Source organism: Ostrea edulis, chromosome 2 (assembly GCF_947568905.1).
Source record: "Ostrea edulis chromosome 2, xbOstEdul1.1, whole genome shotgun sequence".
Classification (NCBI taxonomy): Eukaryota; Metazoa; Mollusca; class Bivalvia; order Ostreida; family Ostreidae; genus Ostrea; species Ostrea edulis.
Window position 1 is genome coordinate 31,462,482 of NC_079165.1, and position 13,392 is coordinate 31,475,873.

At 34.7% G+C, this 13,392-nt stretch overlaps 1 protein-coding gene and 1 long non-coding RNA gene across 2 annotated transcripts in view; one reads left to right on the forward strand and one right to left on the reverse strand.

The window, feature by feature from the left end:
* Window positions 1-10,555, reverse strand: part of LOC125680678 (rhomboid-related protein 2-like) — a 12,022-nt gene extending 1,467 nt beyond the window's left edge. Inside the window, exons 1-10 of the mRNA XM_048920391.2 lie at window positions 10,025-10,555; window positions 8,456-8,479; window positions 7,435-7,590; window positions 5,580-5,741; window positions 3,660-3,814; window positions 2,774-2,886; window positions 2,189-2,289; window positions 1,880-1,973; window positions 1,638-1,733; window positions 1-118 (exon numbers count right to left, since the gene is read on the reverse strand). The exon at window positions 1-118 is cut by the window's left edge and continues 1,467 nt beyond it. Of these exons, the coding sequence (XP_048776348.2) occupies window positions 1-118; window positions 1,638-1,733; window positions 1,880-1,973; window positions 2,189-2,289; window positions 2,774-2,886; window positions 3,660-3,814; window positions 5,580-5,741; window positions 7,435-7,590; window positions 8,456-8,479; window positions 10,025-10,108 (1,103 nt within the window). The 5' untranslated portion in view covers window positions 10,109-10,555. The remainder of the gene's footprint in view (window positions 119-1,637; window positions 1,734-1,879; window positions 1,974-2,188; window positions 2,290-2,773; window positions 2,887-3,659; window positions 3,815-5,579; window positions 5,742-7,434; window positions 7,591-8,455; window positions 8,480-10,024) is intronic.
* On the forward strand, window positions 2,223-3,328 carry LOC130051617 (uncharacterized). The gene is made up of 2 exons (XR_008799883.1): window positions 2,223-2,362; window positions 2,623-3,328. It is a non-coding gene; the product is annotated as an uncharacterized LOC130051617 (long non-coding RNA).
* Window positions 10,556-13,392: the final 2,837 nt, after the last annotated feature.

Consider the following 13,392-nt stretch of genomic DNA (forward strand, 5'->3'; position numbering starts at 1 on the left):
TTAAAAAACATGGCAAATGCTACAAAGAGGAGGTATATGATGAGGGAGACCCATCCCAGCTTTCTCTCCCAAGGCAAGATGTTCACATTCTTCAGCAGGGGGATACCAACTAATAAGCCTGGAAAATAATATCATTCAAATTATTTACCCAATGAATTTTTCTACACCTTTTGTTTAAAAAAAATCTATAGATGTTGAATGTCTATTTGCTACTCAAATGTAATGCCATCACTTGCAGTGCACGACTTCATCATTTGATTACATATAAGCTAATCCAATAGTCCATTGTTTGATCGAATCGCTGTGGTTCTAATCCAATTCAAGGTTTTTGTCTCCCGGGAAGACAGGGTACTTTAGTTTTATAGACTTTTTCATCCAGATGTAAAGTGGGAAAACGGGTACCAGTTTTTTGGCTGTATGATATCTGAATAAAGGACTAGTGGTATGAGACTTATTTAAGAACATAACTCAGCTCAGCTGAATGCCATAAATATAATGGACCTTATTATATAACTGAATAATTTCAAGCTTCCTGATTAGCTGAGATCCAACAAACTACAAAAAATAGAATGTTATATTGACCTCCACATGCCCTTGAGATGAAAATAAAATTTGATTTTTCCAACAATGGACCAAAAATGAATTGGAAATTGATTGGTTATTATTTCTTGGTCGTCCAATAAAAATTCACATTTCTAATCACTTTCAACTAGGTCTTACACTCTAGCTGTAAGCAAGGATGGCTGATAAGCTGTAGTAGCAAGTTGTGATGATCTAAAATATTCAATCATATAATAAACAACAAGATGTGTTTGTGAAACACAAATGCTCCCGATAATGGCCAATTCCAAAGATGGCCAAGGTCACGAGGACAAATATCTTGGTACCAGTAGAAAGATCTTGTCACAAGAAATGCTCATGTGCAAGATGAAAGCTCTAATATTTACCATTTAGAAGTTATGACCAATGTCAAATTTTTTAAAAGTAAGTCAAATGCCAAGGTCAAAAGGTTTAGTACCCACGGAAAGGTCTTGTCATCAGGAACACTCATGTGAAATATCAAAGCACTAGCACTTTCTGTTCAAAAGTTATTAGCAAGGTTAAAGTTTTCAAAAAGTAGGTCAAACTCCAAGGTCACATGGTCAAATATTTTGGTACCCACGGAAAGGTCTTGTCACAATGAATACTCATGTGAAATATCAAAGCTCTAACACTCACTGTTCAACAGTTATTAGCAAGGTTAAAGCTTTTAAAAAGTAGGTCTAACTCCAAGATCAAGGTCACAGGGTCAAAAATGTTGGTACCCACGGAAATCAAAGCTCTAGCACTTTCTGTTCAGAAGTTATTAGCAAGGTTAAAGTTTCAGACAGAATGACAGACAGGACAAAAACAATATGCCCCCCGATCTTTGATCTCGGGGACATAAAAACTCCAATGTGTAATCACTTTTAACGAGGTCTTGTACTCTAGCTGTTAATAAAGATGGCTGACTATGTATAATTTCTTAACCCCAAGAAGCTGGTTCAATGTTTTAAATTATAATATCTAAGCACCATCACCTGGTAGGGTGATAGCTTTAGTCAAAAGAGAAGAAGTTTTAAGATTTTTAACATCAAATTAAGACTTTAACTTGTTACCTGCCATCATGCCACCAATGTGAGCTGAAATTCCAATCTTAGCAGCACCTTCTTCAAAGAATCTTCTATAAACAGCGACACTAGTATCACCAATAGCTATAACAGAATTCAACACACACTACAATCTAATCAATGTATATAAAAGTTTTCCCTAACCTATAATGCATCTACTATGAAAGCCAAGTTTTTATGATCTCTCTCTCGCTCTCTCTCGCTCTCTTAGTAAAGCCACCTATACTCACATAAAACAAGAAATATTGTTAATCTAACAGGGGCACTGAGGAGAAAACGTAGAATTGATCCATCGCAGCACTTGTAATTCATCTCTTTCCAGTTCTGAAAGATATTAATGAAACTGTTGCAACTGATATTACACAAATATTGATAGTATACTTTCTTTTTAACACAGTTTTGTATACATTAAACAATCTTGTTCATTGTTTACTTTTAAGTCCATTATCTGCCAGCTACTGTAAATGACCAGATAAAACATCTTTCTTGAAAATCTAGTTGAAAGGCGCAGCATGACTCTTTACCTATAAACAACTTACTGTGATAATAGAAGCGATGTGAGCACCAATCAAAGCATAGCATCCACCACTGGCTCCACATAGAGACACAGCATGATCTGTCACAGAATGGGCAAGAGAACCTACACAGTGTGCAGAAAGGGGAATAAATTTACAATCAGGAGTATCGCAGCTTTCCTATCTCTACTCGGGAGTGTTAGCATAAACTTCAACATGAAAGGTGGTGAAGATAACGAACAGGGATCAATCTCACAACTCCTATAAGCAATATAAAATAGAGAGTTGGACAAATATGGACCCCCCTTGAAGGAAAAATTCGGAAATAATATGCTTAGTTTTTTGGCATTATAATATGCAAGTCCCATTCAACATGTCGACTGGTATACATTTGATTTAATCATACACAAAGATCAATACATGAAAGCAATTGTAAATGAATGTTTCAAATTTTTTAGAACATAGCAGGGGAAAAAATTTGCCTCCTGCTAACCAATCTTAATCAGATTGTGTGCATGGCTCTGGATCAAGACAGTGACGGATATGTAGATGAGGTAGAGACTTTAATTGGAGTTATCTTCCTTTGTTCATTGAACAAATCTGAAATACCTGCTATGACTCCCAGGACATAAATGAGTAGAACTCTCCAGAATTTGTGAACTAGCTCCAAAGGCAGACCCAGCAACAGTTGGAAGATTAAATTGGAAATAAGATGGATATATCTAGAAGATACAATTGGATATATATGTAATAATGCAGTCCTGTGATATCATAAAAAGATGTTCACAGCATAAGAGAAACAATGAATCTGGAACTTGAGAGTTACTTCCCCTTGATGTAGGATATTGCACCTGTGCGAGATCGTAAATCTCACTGCTGCTTAATGTCTAGCACGTTTACACAAAAGCTAGCTCATAGACTGAACATACTTACTCATAGTATTATTAGAAATTTGTGTGAGAAATATCACATTATACACTGTGTAAGCCCACTTAAACTAGAAGTGATATGTATAACCATATTATATTTATATGTTATGTATGACCCACTGTTTTGGACTTGACCCAGAGTGTGGACTGTAGAGACTTACATTTGATGTATGTAACAAATCGATCTCCATACCTCATATTGTCTGGTTGGTTTATAATATAACAGTGAGCTGTACAGACTTGCCTCTTTGTATTGTCTGATTGGTTTATATTAACAGTGGGCTGTACAGACTTGCCGCTTCGTATTGTCTGATTGGTTTATATAACAGTGGGCTGTACAGACTTGCCTCTTCGTATTGTCTGATTGGTTTATATAACAGTGGGCTGTACAGAGTCATGCACTTGCCTCTTTGAATCGTCTGATCAGTTTATATCATACAATTAATGACTTTTGATGAGGTTCAAGTCATGATTATATGGACCTGGTCAGGCACTGGTTGACCAAGGCCATAGGTCAAGCAATACCTGACCAGTTCCGTATAGTCATGAGTGGACTGTAAACTTACCCTTGGTGTAGAAACATGTACGTGACAAATCTCCACGCCTCATATCGTCTGGTCGGTTTATATAACAATGGACTATACAAAGGGACTCCGGAGGTGGCGGTGGTAGCTGTGCCACGAGACTTCTGCTCCTCAGCATACACAATGAATATTATTATCTGGAAACCACATGCGGAAATTATGACATGCTGATACAAGTATTTAAGAATTTAAATGATTACAAGGCATGTCCTTCAGCTACCCGTAGATTTTAACAATTTAAAGCCATAGTTATTCACCATATGTTCTATTACAGGTGACTCTCGATGGCTCGAACTTCGATCTCTCGAAGTTCTCGGTCTCTCGAAGTGAAATCATGGTCCCAATTTTTTTCTATATATAACAAAGCAAATTTACTATCAATCTCTCGAACGTTCGATCTCTCGAAGTGTAGTTGGGTCCTGTAAAATACATTTCATTGTTTTTCACTCTCAATCTCTCAAAGTGGTGTAGCATATACCCACCATTACACAAGCCTGTAATAATTTCCACTAATTGGGCCTTACCTGGATTTTATTGAATGCTGGAGGGGTAATTAGGTGTTTACATAGTTGAAACCTCAAGGGTGCTTCTTTGTGGAGGTGACATACTTGAGTACATAATTGGTGAGTTTACACCTTGCATTGGGGTTTTGTGTCCTGATGATTAAAATTATATATAATCCAACTATGAATAAAATCTATCATTTGTTTTGAAGTGACAACAAGAGAGTAAGTTTGATACATAATTTAGAGATCTACAGACTAGCTGTTAAATTTCTCGAGTTTGTTCTTTGTGTAAAGTTACTCTAAAACATTATTTCACTCATTCGTTAGAATTTTTGCTTTGCGTAAAGCGACATAATAATGTGCAATGTTTAGTTTGCGATAGTAAAGCGTCATTGGAACTTGGTTTTGTATGCCTATCTAAGCATGATTAAAGAACAAATAAATACATAAACTTTGAAATGTTTTTATTAATACAAAATAAGGTTTTTTATTTTGATATCAAAGTACCTGACGAAAATGAAGGAAAACATGCGAAAACGATATCATATGATCTTGTTGTTGTACATTTCCGTTACTGTAAAATCTTAACCATACCCGCGGACCTTCAATTCCGATTTTTGATCTCTCGAACTCGAGATTTCTCGAAGTTTTATCAAGGTCCCTTGAACTTCGAGTCACCTGTACATATATGTAATAAAAATGCAAACCCCACCCCTCCAAGTTCACAGCACCAAAGGATTATTTGAGGCGTTAGTTGTAAAGTATAAAATTCTTACAATGCATTTGTAGTAGTACCAATAATCCTTGCTGCACCCTTATAAGTAAAGTTGGATTTTAAGGACAACTAATGTCCAATCTGATTAAAACCAGATCTTTGATCCACTCCGATATTCTGATGTCGCTAATACAAAGATCTGAGGAATTAAATCCTGTATAGACCGGCCCGGCCACATCAGCATGCACTTATTTGTTGATCTACCGTCATCCAATCAATGCTTCTATAAAGAACCAATCAAACCTATTCTTAATTCAGAATTTATGGTTCCTTCCAACGTCATTATCCAGAACACTTCAGGATTCACTGTCACTTATTCCTATTGCCAACGATTTTGCCAGTGTCAATTTTATTGGTTTATATAAAGTTAATTCTGATGTGACCATATATGGAAAGTCTTCAGATCTTTGTATTAATGACATCCAAATATCTGAGCGGATCAAAGATTTGGTTTTAGTCGTATTGAACAAATATCGATACATGTGTATCATTTTCAATAAGAAATTTTTACGCACCAAAAAGCATTTTTGATACACAGCTGAGGGAATATTTATGCTAAAATTTTTGTGTAAATTACCACTTCATATAGATTTTCACAATTAACGTCACAAAGTCCCTTACCTCTATGATACTGATGATGATCATGAATATAGGTGGCGGTTTACAGTTGTAGTTAGCCATAAAATCCTCCCTCTGGCTCTGGGGAACAATGTTAGCAATGGCTGCCCCCAACAACCCTTTAAGCTTTCTCTTTTCATGTTCCCTAATATTATCTCCAGTCATCTACAAAAGTTCATTATAACACTGAAAGAATTCTTTATGAAGGAAAGAATTGTTGTTTTAAAAAATTTTAGGGTTTGATAATGAATACTGTTTTCATTTCATATCATTTACTTGTCTTTATTAACAATAATGATGATGAACTTTCATTAATTAGCTCATCTGAACTGAAAGCTCAAGTGATCTTTCTGATCACCCTTTGTCCAGCATCCATCTGTCCGTCTGTAAACATTAAATATTTTTGAATTCTTCTCCAGAACCAACAGAGCTAATTTCAACCAAATTTGCCACAAAGCATGCTTGGGTAAAGAGAAATCAAGTTTGTTCAAATGAAGTGCCACACATTTTAAAAGTGGAGATATGTAGTGTACGTAATTAAGAAATAGTGAAAATTTTGTGGCATCTTTTAAAACTCTTCTCATGAACACTAAGTCAATTTCAATCAAATTTGGCACAAATCATCCTTGGGTAAAGAAGATTCAAGTTTGTTCAATTGAAGGGTCGTGCTCTTTCCAAAGGGGAGATAATCAAGAAAAGGTAAAAATAGGGCAGGGTCATGATTCAAAAATCTTCTCAAGAACCACTGGGCCAGAAAAGTTAAAATTTACATGAAAGCTTTCTGACTTCGAGTTTCTTCGAATCATGGCCCTAGCTATGGGGTAGAATATGTGCCACAATAGAGAATCAGATTTTACAAAGGAGTATATATACGAAATATATCTTTAAAAATTTCATTTTAAGAACAACATTGTTCATGATTAGTCATATTAATATGCAAGCATCCCTAAGTAGTGCAGATTCAAGTTTGTTCAAATTGTAACAACCCCCACAACCCCCACCCCCTGGGAGTAGGTTGGGGCCAAAATAGGGGATCAAAGTTTTACATAGGAATTTATAGGGAACATCTTTTTTTCAAAACTCTTCATCTCAACAACAGCAGGGCCATGATTAGAGATTAGTCATTTTGATATGAAGGTGGTTAAAATTCAAGTTTGTTCAAATCAGGTGCCCCGGGGACTGTATGGGGCCAAAATATGAGATCAAAGTTTTAAATGGAAATATACAGCCTGGAAATTAATTAAAACATTCTTTTCAAGAGTAGCAGGGTCATTAACGAAATACAGTTGTTCCCAAGTTGCATAGATTCAAGTTTTTTTTATGCCCCTATGCCTATAGTTGGGGGCATTTAACTGTCTATAATAGAGCTTTATGTGCATTTCTTGTGACATGACCTTTTTTATCACAAAAAAGTTTTTAATCTTGTGACCTTAATCTTGGAATTTGACCTACTTTAAAGAAAAATTAACCTATTCATTATCTCCTGAACCATTTAAAGTAGAGCTTTAATATTTTGTATATAAATTTCATATGACAAGACCTTTCATTTGATGCTTTGATCTTGTGACATTGACATTCTCCAGAACAGCAAGGTCATGTTAGTCATGTTGGCATTGAGGTATCTGCAAATTCAAGTTCAATACTGTTGACACAATTGTGACCCTTTGGGTCTAGGTTGAGGCCACAATATGGGGTCAATTTTTTTCATCTGAATCAAGATTAAAGGTAAAAAAAAAATCTTTTTTAAAATGCAACAGCTGAACAACAGCAGGGCCATGGTGACTTAAATGAGCAATGTGGCCCATGGGCCTTCTACGTTTTTTAATTTAATATTTTCAATTTAGTTTTAAACTCTAACCATTCTGACAAATTCTCCCAGTCGAATTCTTTTGTCACCGTCTCTATCAGCCCGTCGGAGAAGTTCATCCAATCGCTCGGGGGCGATACTTTCTGTTAATCCCTCTTCTTCCAACTCCTCACGCAAATCCCGCAGAGGTACCCCTTGTCTGCCATGCTGCCAAAAATTAATGAAAATTTATATTACACATTGCATTAACACATGCAGTAAATTTCAAGGAACACTTTAAATGATGCATTTCATAATGAAGGAATTGATTACCAATATTATATAATCATTAAGAAACAGATGCACAAAAATCAGTAAGGATAAATTTTAAATTAAATGGTCATTCATTGCCATTAACTCTTACAATGCAGCCTCCTCCCCCTCCAAATATGATCCAGTATTTATAGAAATAGGTCGAAAACCACTAGAATATATGCATCTTATTTCGTCAGAACTATGTAGCTCTAGGAGGCTTTAATGCCCCTTTGTCCCCACTCAGGACACTGGGGGTTTAAGACAGCCCCCACACCCCTAGTATTTTATTGCCCCTCACCCATTCTGAAATTTCTGGAACCTTTTGAAATCTAGATATCTATGACCTTTTGCAAATTAACTTCATATTCTTCAAAACATTAATTGCTGAAGTTATTAGAAAAACACTTTTCAAAATTCCTATACATGAAGAAATCTTTTGTAGAGCTATATATTCAGGAAGACATCAATTTCTTTTTCTCTTCCTACAGTTACAGGTATTGGTATTTTCTCAATTTGTGCCCTCAGGTAAATAGCATATGCATGAAAATGTCAACTCTCTTAAAGATCTCCAAGATTATACTCATGAACGACATTATGCAGTCCTAAAAATGTTGTCAAACTAAGAAAAAAAGACATTGTATTTATGTTAGATCTACATCAAATGCCTCAGGTATAGGAAAGGGGAAATTAAAATAACAAGATTGCTTCAAACATTTAATTTTGATTATCTATCTTTATCTAAATATTTACTGTAAAATGTTTGAAAAAATTAACTTACCTTATCAAACATGGGTCGAAACCTCTGTGAAAAAGAAGGGGGAAAAATATGTATAATTTAACACAATTTTATTCATTACTCACATACTGAAATAACTATAACTACAGATTAATTAGGAATTTTAAATGCTACAAAGTGCACATCAAAATGGTTTGTATATAAGGTTTAGAAAACTATAACCTTAAACAAAAAGAAATTTTTCACATCTAGAGGTATAGTAGAAAAGAAATTATCAACAAATAAAAGTTTATGAACACAACATTCTCCCAACTTTTCCCATCATCACTGGGAATAAATAATGCATGCTCCAGGCTTACATACTGCAACCGTTCATGCAATCAGCCATAAAGTAAATTCCTTGTCTTTGACAAATCATCCATCAAAAACCTTAAACTAGAAATCAATTTATCAACTTAAAAAGCAAGTGTATGTTATTGTATCCACATGCACCTGAAATTTTATCATGAAATTCCACCCTTCTATAGTATATTTATATATTGAGGGGTAACATTTTTTTTTAAATCTCAGGCTTTATTTGCAACTTATTGATAAAATTTCAGCTGTCTGTGATGTATCATCATGCTGGTGGTCATCCATCTTCATTTGTGAATTTCACGTCCACTAAAAGGTAACTGGAACACAGTATATTATTTTCTATTTCATCATTCAATGACATGGATTTTTTCCCAATGACTGATGTTACATTCAATTACTCTTAAATAAAAATGAAACAATCCCTCTATTCTTGCTGTAAAATATGTTTGTTATTGTGGAATTTAAATAACACAGTTAGCAAATCACATAGTGGCAATTAATTTATTATCTGTGCATCTAATTTCATAAATGTTAAAAGGTTAGTTCTAAAGGTGCATTTTAGTAAAACATGGGTATATTAAATAACTCTGGGAGAGGATGTGGAATTTTCTTCTTGCATAAAATAAAACATGCAAATCACTCCCTTGTGATCAAATACCTACATCTTCCATATCCTGGACAAAGTAAAAATTTAGACAAAGTCAAGATTTAGAAAAAATAATACCATAGCACATGAACAGATCGGAAAGAGGAGGAAACCCCCAAAGCATGCTGAATACCTGTGTGGAAGGTGTAACCGACATGTCTTAAACTCTATACTCTGCTTGTGGTATGACAAATGGAACTTTAAAATCCGCCGCCACAATATATTGTCACAGTGTACTAAACTTTAGAATTTGAGGTTCCTCAAACAACTTTAATTCAGTATGAAAATGATACAGTTGAAGAAAAAAAAAACGTTCTACTTTTGAAACACGCAGTCATATAATGATATAGTAAATATCCTACTTTAGCTGGTCAGTCATGGCAATCAGGGATTAAAAGATTAAAAAATGTTTACTTGACACCAAACGATTTTTTTTACATGCATCTATTGTGATTTGTCTACAGTGCCCTAAAATCTGACATGGTCACTTTACAATTCGTAGCACACCTGCCCTCAATACATAAACAACAGTACTGTTATCACTGTCAATATTGATGTGGTTTAACAGACCCCCCCCCCCCTTCTTTCTTTATGCTGTCTGCACTTACCCTGATCAAATCATCCCGCCTCTCCTCCATGGCCACTTCCTCCCGGGACCCCACGCGCCTGTCCCTCCGTCCCTGCACTGCCATGTTGCTGTCGTGTGTGTCCCTGGTTTTACTTTCACCTGGTCCTTCCGTTCGTTACCTGTATTATGCGGAACTGTTTCGCTTCATTGAACTGTGACACGATCGATTTTTACAAGGCGGGGGGAAATTAAATGGCCTGGATGTTAATTCATTCTGCTTCTTTAATCCCCACCCCTTCCCGGGACAAGTGAAGATTTGATATCACCCTAAAAAATATATATTATATATATGATCAAAGTCAAAAGTGCCGACATATATGGCTGTAGCGATACCATATTTACACATTGTAGGCCACTAGGCTACTACTAGGTAGACCCGCACTTGGGGAAATGATGGCATATTGTTGTATTAGGTGAGGTTATGTAAAGTAAATTCCATTATTTTTGCAGATTTATTATTCCATTATGATTGTGTTGGGACGTCAAAATATCTAGGATCGAGGGTTTAAAATATTCTAAACGTACATTTTTTCTTCTTCAAAATTTGTCTCTAGAATCTAATAGACTGCGTTCAACATTGTGTAATTAATTATTTATTTTAATATATCTGAGACTGAACGTTTAGTTTGCGTAAAAAAATATATAGGGCCTACCGTTTTTCCTTATTAATATATACATGTATATTGCTTTTTATAGCAAAATTGTAAATCAAAATGAATACGGACTGCAACATTATTTAAGGTTACCTTTTTTTTTTTAAAAATGTGATAGATCAATTAAGAACCAGTGCCCATCCACTGTATATTATTGAGGCATAGATATTCTAAACCCCCTATTCCTAAAGAAAAACGTTTATATAGATACTGTTCATGTAAATTGTTTATTGGGGATGAAAATCATTTTGTACTACATTGTTCAGAGTATGACCATTACAGATGGCCGTATAATGATATATTTAACGTGAACACTTAAGATAAGTTTATTCCAATTTTGGGCCCAGAGGGCATAACAGTAAGACAGTTTATAAAGATGGAAATTCAAAAAAGAAAGAAAGTTTACAACATTAACTACAGGTTACAGAGACTGCAAACTGCATGTGGATGCAGCATGTTGGGGAAGCAAGTACATACATATATGAATTGCTAATCATGTATATATACAAGTAAATGGACAGTATCAGTATTATACCAATATATGAATGATAAACTATAATGATTTTTGTAGTTTTAAAGCATCACTTCTTTTTCTGAAAGTTTGCACTAAATATTCACTCAATTTGACAATTACTGGTTTGTCTTCATTAATCATCAACCACGTAAATTTGTCCTTATTTGTTAGATAGATAAAAATTTTGTTGACCTTGTATATACCATTAAAAAACATATTTCTCTCTTCAACATAGAATGGACAATCAGTAAGGAAATGAAATTCATCTTCTACACAATTAAGGTTACATAATTAATATACTAGTGAGAAATTTTTTTAATTCTACAAATATAACACACAGCTGCAAGAAGGATCCGGTGTTTCTTGAAAACCTACTTTGATATAAGAAAAGAAAGTCTACAATGAACATTTAAATATACATACATGTATATCACTGCAGTATTTTTGTATTTTATATACTTTGTGTGTAGTATGCATTAATCTGTGTTTAGTTTTGTTATCAATGTTCATGACTGTGCCGACATGGTGATTGTCAATAAAGTTATCTCTTATATAGGGTCTGTACACAATTGTCAATTTCATCTACATACAGTGAAACATATAACTTGTCTATAGATAATTTGATGCAGACGTGCAGAAACTGTATGTATTAAAAATCACCTGTTCAACTTTTGAGAAAAATAGATTGCTGTTAATGCAGTCCTCTTGAGCGGGGTACCAGTATAAAAAGTGCGAAACGAAACGAAATCTACCGAAACGAAACGAAACAAAAGGAAATCTAACGAATCAGAACAAAACGAAACTGTATAACCGAACTCGTTAATTGTGATAAAAATGGTATGGACGAGCATCTCGTGGTCCCTGTAAAAGTTACCACATATATTTATTATGTGCTCTTTCGGTTCATTGATTAGCATCATGCATTGTTTGAAAAAGCTGGTGTCTGAAAGAGTTGAAAAGCTGGGAGACGTGTAGCATCTTATTTTTATCTTTAACTGCTGAGGTACGAGTACTTTCAATTATGGAAAAATTATATAGTACCATATTATCGGGGCAGATCCAGCGATTGAGGTTAAGAGGCGTAACTGCATTACGCAGGGGTCGGGGGCGCCTTTTAAAAGGCTTCCAGTGGGTCCAGACACACGCAATTATATCGCCTGGGTTCGAATTTACTATTAAAGAGTACACATGTAATTTGAACCCATGCGAAACAACTGCCTGTAGGTCCAGGGGGCTAAGCCCCCGGAAGCTCCTGGGTTTTACAGATTTTATAGGACTTGAAATGTGTCTCCTGTGTAGTCATTTTCAATGATGTGAAATTATGAAAATGACACAAATTTTAAGGTCGTTTTTTTTTTAAATAAAGAATATAAGTTCTCCCAATGAAAGATACTTAATAAAGTAAAAGACCTTGTCATTTATTTCTCCGAGAGTGGGAAAAAAATTGCTTCTTTTATCGTTTTTTTTTTTTTTTTTTGAACAAGAGACCATGTTCATTAAAAAAAATTGGGGGGGGGGGGAGCCGCCAGGTGCGCCACCTTAAATCCGCCACTGATTATATGATTACAAATCGGTTAGAAATTATTATTGATATGCACTAAGTCTAGACACAACCCTATGTATTTGGGGTGTTGCTAAAACGGGCAACGGAACGGAACACGGGAATATTTTATGTAATATATTGAAAGGTAATAATAGAGTAATTTTCTTCTGTTTCGTTAAATTTTCTTTTGTTTCGTTTCGGTAAGTTTCGTTTCGTTTCGATTTCGTTTAGCACTTTACAGGTACCCCTCTTGAGCGCGTGTACATGTTGTATGATATTGACAATATAAGAAATACAACTCTTGTAATTTGCAGCTTATTTTTGCTGTACATTACAAATGAAAAGATAAGAAAGAATACCGTTGTATAAAATTGTCATTTATTGAAATAACAAATGACTAGCAACTAAAATTGCAGAATTGGTGGTAGAATATAAAATAAATGCATATGATAATGTCACAGGTGCTTGGGTCATAATATATATGAATACACATCTAACCTTATACATATTTATCATTTACATATGTACATGTATAAGGTTAGATGTGTATTCATATATTATGACCCAAGCACCTGTGGATAATGTGAAAAGCATAAATGAAATAATTAATCTCTTAAAAGTGAAAAAGTGTATTTTTC